A 6,441-nucleotide genomic window follows, 5' to 3' on the forward strand; every position below is an offset into this window, starting at 1 on the left:
AGCTTTACCAACTCATATGTATCATTCTCAAGTAAGAATTTCATTTCTTCTTGCATAGCTTCAATCTTCAACAACCTTTTCATAGCATTTAGGTTCTTCTCCATCAGTCAACAAGATAAACTCATATAGAAAATACATTGACGAATGCTTCCTTTCTCTTGTAGACCTATTGAGTGCATTTGCTGGAATTTCTAAAACTAGTTGTTTATCGTAATCATCATCACCAACTTCATTATCTCTTGGATCAACTATTCTATCTTCACTTGCACTTGTATCATGCTCATTATTGTGAGCTTCATCTCTACTATTTTTTGCCATAGGCATAGAAGGAGTAATATCCAAGTAAAAAAAAAATATCACTAAGCTGAACTATTGGCTTCTCTACATTATCAATATCCTTCAATGTTTGTTCTTCAACAAAGACAACATCTCTACTTTGAATCACCTTCTTGTTAACAGGATCATATAATTTGTAACCAAACTCATCCATACCATAGTCAATAAAAATATACCGCCTAGTCTTCACATAAAACTTGGATCTCTCATCTTTAGGAATATGAACAAAGATTTTACATTCAAAGACTCTTAAGAAATATCTTTACCTAACCACACCTTTTCTAACACTTCAAATTGCAAGAGAACACATGGTATTCAGTTTAAAACATGAACAAGAGTGATCGTAAGAAACATCTTTACCTAACCACACCATTTATGGTATTTTAAATTGTAAGAGAACACAGGTGCTCAAAGCTTCACCCCTAAAAAATTTTGTCAATCCAGATTGTGATAATAGAGCACCCAACTCTTTCAACCACTATTCTATTCATTCTTTTAGCCATGCCATTCAATTGAAGAATCTTTAGAGGAGTCTTCTGATGTCTTATGCCATACTCTTTACAATAAGTATTAAATGGACATGAGTACTCACCACCATTATCAGTACAAATGCATTTCAACTTCTTCCCACTTTCTCTTTTAACAGAAGTTTAAAATTGATTGAACACATCCAAAACTTCATCTTTGGTTTTCAAAGTGTAAATCCATAATTTTCTTAAAAGATTATCAATAAAAATTATAAAATAGATAGACCCTCTAATTGTTTTTGTCTTCATCAGACCACATACATCAGAATGCACCAGGTCAACTATCTCTAACTTCTTTAAAGGTGGATGACTCTTGAAAAAAATTATGTTTTGTTTCCGAGCAAAGTAATGGTAGTATTTTTGTAAATCAATCTTACAGCTAGATAAAAGATTCTTTTTGAATAATATATTTATATCTTTCTCACTCATATGACATAATCTATTATGCCATAAGTCAGTTCCATTAAAAAACTCAATAGCATTGACAACATTTTTTACAATCTTTGCTTGAGTTGAATAAAGAGTAGAGTGTCGTGTACCTCTAACAACAACCATAAAACACTTGATGAACTTCTAACTATCACGAAAGAATGAGTTTTCTAAGTGTTAATCACACAACTTATCAACAGAAAGTAAGTTCAACCGAATATCTGGAACATGTTTCACACGCTTCAAGATCAATCTGGTACTGTTGGAGATTTCTAGGCAAATCCATCCAACATCGGCACATTTTACAATATCTTGATGAGTCATTTTCATATTATCAAAATCACTAGAAGTATAAGATGTAAACAAATTCTTCTTAGATGTAACATGAATAGAAGCACCACTATCAATCACCCAACAAGTGTTATTATTAACAAGGTAAATAGATTTAAACTCCTCAACTAGAAAAAAATTATCATGAATTACATTGATTTTATTTTCAAGACCACCATCACCTTTATTTGTACTCTTGTCTTTACTTACCTTGACCTTTTTTCTTCTTTAGCTACCAATAAAATATTTTCACATGCCTTTTTTTACCACAATGATGACACTCAATATTTTCATACCTTCCTCAATACATGCTTCTACTTTGATATCTACTTTTAGGATATTAGTTTTTGTTTCTCTCCCTAAACTTAGAAATCAGAACATCTGAATATGTAACCGATGCACCTTGTAACTTTCTTCCCATTTATTCATTCAAAATACTACTCTTGACAAGATCCATAGAGATTACACTATTAGGAAAAGAATTGGACAATAAAATTCAGAGAATATTCCATGAATCTAGTAAAGAGTCAAGAAGTAACAATCCTTGAACCTATTCATCAAACTTGATATCCATGAAAAATAATTGATTCATTATTCTTTGAAAGTTATTCAAGTGATCTGTCGTTGATGTCCCATTTGTATATTTCAAGGCCAACAATTGCTTAATAAAAAACATTTTATTATTATCAATTTTTCGAATATACAACTATTCAAACTTAATCTAAAAGGTCCGAGCATGTGTCTCTCTAATAATATAGTTCAACACATTATTACTAAGTCAATGCCTAATATATCCACAAATTTGTCTATGCAATGAAGTCCCATCATCATTAGATTTATCATTAGACTCCTCAGTACCAAAAATTGATTGATGAAAATTCTTGACATAAAATCAATCTTTCATCTTTGACTTCCACAAATCATAATTAGGACCATTAAGAGTGATCATTCTATTAGTATTAGTATTAGCACTACAAAAAATAGGGTTAAAACGGCGGTTATTTTTGGTAATTACGGCGGTTAGAACCGTCATTATTATCGAAAATGGGGCCTCGAAGAAATGCCATTATTCTGGGCACCATTCTGGTTATTACGGTGGTTTTTTTAGGGTTGAAATGGCGGTTTGTAACCGCTATTATTTCCGTATAAAAATGGTGATTTTTGAATTGTTTAAAATGGTGGCTATAACCACCGTTTTTACCAGGATGTTGTGGCATCATTTCTGTTTAAAATGGCAAATTTTAAATACCGTTTTTACCATTATAATCGCCATTTTTACCAGGTTATCATAGCATCTTTTGTGTTTAAAATGGCAGTTTCTAACTGCCATTTTTACCAGCGTATAATGGCATCATTTTCATTTAAAATAAGGATTTCTAACCGCCTTTTGTACCTAATTATGATGACAATTTTATGCTTTTTAAAATAAGATTGAAACCACCAATTTAAAGTGATATTTTCAAAACTCACTTAAAAATCTCGTAATAACCAAAAGACATAGCCATAAATCAAACATCATAATATGATTTTTAATTTATACATGATCCAAAAGTCATAATCCAAGTCATAATTGAAATGTCATAATCCAAAAACTAAGTATCAAAGTAACATTTTTTAATAATACGTCTTAACATATAATCCTTAATATACTCCTTAATATACGTCTAAACATATCAAGCAAGGTCATGCTTCCTTGTTGCTTGCTCCAAAAGACCTACTTCCTAACTCTTTTGGTGATGGAATCTCACTCTCCTGATCCAATCCCTACAACAAAAATATAATTATTATGAGCATAAGAGATACAAGAAAAGGCATATATTAATAATAAGTGGATATTTATGAATTTGAATTAATCTAAAAAAATTCACATATAAGAGCAAATTAAATATGAGAAAGATTTCAAACACTCATCATACACATTAAATTAAAAAAAAATCATATGCTAATTAATTCTGATCTCTGAAGAAAATTCATATGCTTCATCACTGTGAGATAACCCTCTTATTCATTAATCAACAATTAAATAAGCAAACTAACTCATCATCCATGCGTGCAAACCGCTCCTTATATTTTCATGCCCCACAAACATCAATATTGCTGAGAATTTTTTTGTTACTGAGCACAAGCTAGTGCAGAAATCATGGTTTTAAATTGAAGTTACACCTATTATTGTTGTAATACTTTTTGTATCAACATTGTTTCCAAGCATTACAACTGCAAGGAGAATAAAGCAAAGGAAAAAAAGAGGATAATTGTATTTGTACCTGTGAAACTTGTTGAGTAGGGAACACTTCAGCCAATTGTATTAGAATTTTACCTCCTTCCTTAGAAGCAATATAAGAGACTAGCGCTTGCAATTGCGCTTTAACGGTATCCAATTCTTCTTGCACATTTGGACTACAAGTAGATGATGTGCCAGCATCATTTGAAGAATCTAAATTCATTTGACTAATCCTTGTAGTATTGTTCTTGAAAGCAACTGTTGGAACAACTCCCATACCTAAACCTCGAACACGACAAAGGTGCTCTTTCCCAAAAACTACTCCAAGAGCATCAAGAGGAGAATTAACAGTTGATTCCATCGATTGTTGGCTACTATGTACTTTAATCTTCTCCTACATATATAAAAAGAAAGAGAAAGAATAAAAAATAGTATTTTCTTATAAAAAAGAAAGAAAAAGAAATACAAACAAGTTACTTATTGCACTTTAGTCTTACAGCTATTTCTTTAGCCTTTTCATTAACATAACTTCTATATATTTTCTTGTGAATGATGTCCCACATTTGAACCCTACTAACTTCTATTCCCGTCTCTTCTGTCTAAAATTTTAGGAAAGTAGAAAGACTCAATAAAAAATAGCAGCCTCAATCATGTATATATCATTCATCTAATTATTATTTGAGATAGATTAGATATACAGAAAATTAAGAGATGATGCATGCATTATATTTGAGATAGATTAGATATGCATGCATTAATTGATTACCAATTCAGCCTTCTTCTTGTAATTGATTTAGCACATGAAGTATGAGAAATTATTTATTTTTGCCGAATTTCTTGATTCATCTTACAAAATTTCTGCAAGTTAAATTTGGACACAATTAAATAGTAGGGTCGATTCACATTTTTGAAAGATCGAATGTAATAAATTACTTTGATTAGATATTAAAAGTATAATTTATAGACTAGATATTATTACATTAGTTTGTTTAGTTAATAATGGAAAACTAAAGTGAATACACACGAACAACTATAATAACACCCACTCTTCAATTGCAGAGGGCAACTAGCATAGAATATAGACAAGTTTAGACCAGCTATTGGATGCATCAAATGAAAAGGATAGCATTTACAGAAGCATTATCTGTACGAGCTTACAGTTCATGATTACATTTGCATGAAAGATGACTCCATAAAAATACTAAATTATGTAAATTTATAGCAATACTCACTTCTGCATGTTAACCGCAAGAACCATCATCTTTCAAAACTGACTTAAATAGGGCAAAAATGTGCACTAACCACAGCAATTTAGGACTAAAATAAACAGAGACTGTACCACTATTTAAGACTGCCCCGCAGCCAATAGTTCAATTGTAAAAATAAAGATCAGAACCTCTAGCAACTCTAGAGACACCCAGAAATCAAAATCACTCTTCAACAACATTGACTATTTTATATTCAATTATATATATTCCAAAGGCTGTAAAAAAGGACAACATTTAACTAGGAGAGTAAGTACTTACTTGAGTTTCAGGCTTCAAACGATATTCTACGAATAAAGCCAATTGATCAGGAGCAATATCTTCTGGTGTATTATTTGTGATCTCGGTTTTACTCAATCTCGGATCATAAAAATCATTCCAAAGTTTTATCCTATGTTCCCTCCATTTTCTGCCAAGCGATTGGAGCAAAAATCGTTTGGCCAAGTTATCACTCACTTTGAAGTAAAATCGAGCCTTCAATATTATAACAAAGAATATATATTAACCAGCAAATATAATTAAATAATGACAAAGAAATAAGTTTTAGAGTTTGAGTAATCTTCTTACTAGGAAAAAATATTCTATTGATTTTCAAAAAAGCTTGCTAGAATGTTTGATCACTTTTCAAAACTGATTGAAAATGCTACACAATCAGTGGCCAATTGACCACAAACTCCTGCAAATAGTCCAGCTGCTTCTCCTATTGCTGCATGATGTCTATCAAAATTGATAACTATGTGCAAACCTTCTGGAAAATTATGCACATCCTTTGCTAATAAATGAAGGCATGTACTATTTTTGTGTTCATCTAAAATAGACAAATGAGTATAAATAAATGAGTAAATGAGCGACTAAAAAATAAAATAAATAAAATTCACATTGTATGTTGGACATCAACATAAGTAAATAAGGCAACATATATAAAGTGGGCAGCAACCTTCTTTTCTTCATCATATATAATATAAACTGCTTATAATAATTTTAAGAAACCAGCCTGCCAATAACTAGCTAAGGGTATCATAGAATTCAATTTCTATTTTCAATCCTTTCAAACTAATTCATATATAACATCTATACATCTAAAAATACTAATAGAACATCTATACATACCTATGGCATCAACAGTCCAATAATTTTTAGATTCACGTCCATGTTTACGTTTAGGTTCGGATGGATGCTCATATATAGTTGGAGCAACTGATGATGGCTCAGAAGAATTTGAAGCTGCCGACTTGTCTCGGGAGGAACTTGCAGCTGCTGCCGACTTGTCTCGGGAGGAACTTACAGCTGCCGACTTGTCCCAGGAGGAATTTGAAGCTGCCGACTTGTCTCG

The 6,441-nt window shown here is 31.4% G+C and overlaps 1 protein-coding gene across 1 annotated transcript; it reads right to left on the reverse strand.

Annotated features, from left to right (window-relative positions):
- Positions 1–3,305: 3,305 nt before the first annotated feature.
- Positions 3,306–5,874, reverse strand: LOC110281702 (uncharacterized). Its single transcript, XM_052261679.1, has 6 exons — positions 5,854–5,874; positions 5,370–5,582; positions 4,341–4,442; positions 3,940–4,237; positions 3,784–3,836; positions 3,306–3,386 (listed from the first exon to the last, which is right to left on the reverse strand). Exons 1-6 carry the CDS (start codon positions 5,872–5,874, stop codon positions 3,306–3,308), a joined length of 768 nt encoding a protein of 255 aa, XP_052117639.1.
- Positions 5,875–6,441: the final 567 nt, after the last annotated feature.

This window comes from Arachis duranensis, chromosome 5 (genome assembly GCF_000817695.3).
Source record: "Arachis duranensis cultivar V14167 chromosome 5, aradu.V14167.gnm2.J7QH, whole genome shotgun sequence".
Taxonomy (NCBI): domain Eukaryota; kingdom Viridiplantae; phylum Streptophyta; class Magnoliopsida; order Fabales; family Fabaceae; genus Arachis; species Arachis duranensis.

Bases quoted from the DNA above. Each gene is read 5' to 3' on its own strand.
- LOC110281702 (XM_052261679.1), bottom strand. From the start codon at position 5,874: ATGTGCATAATTTTCCAGAAG. The intron at 3,837-3,939 runs GTAAAATTCTAA...TTCTCCTTGCAG, and splicing joins TATTGCTTCTAAGGAAGGAG to TTGTAATGCTTGGAAACAAT. The intron at 3,387-3,783 runs GTAACTTCAATT...TTTTTGTTGTAG, and splicing joins GTATTACAACAATAATAGGT to GGATTGGATCAGGAGAGTGA.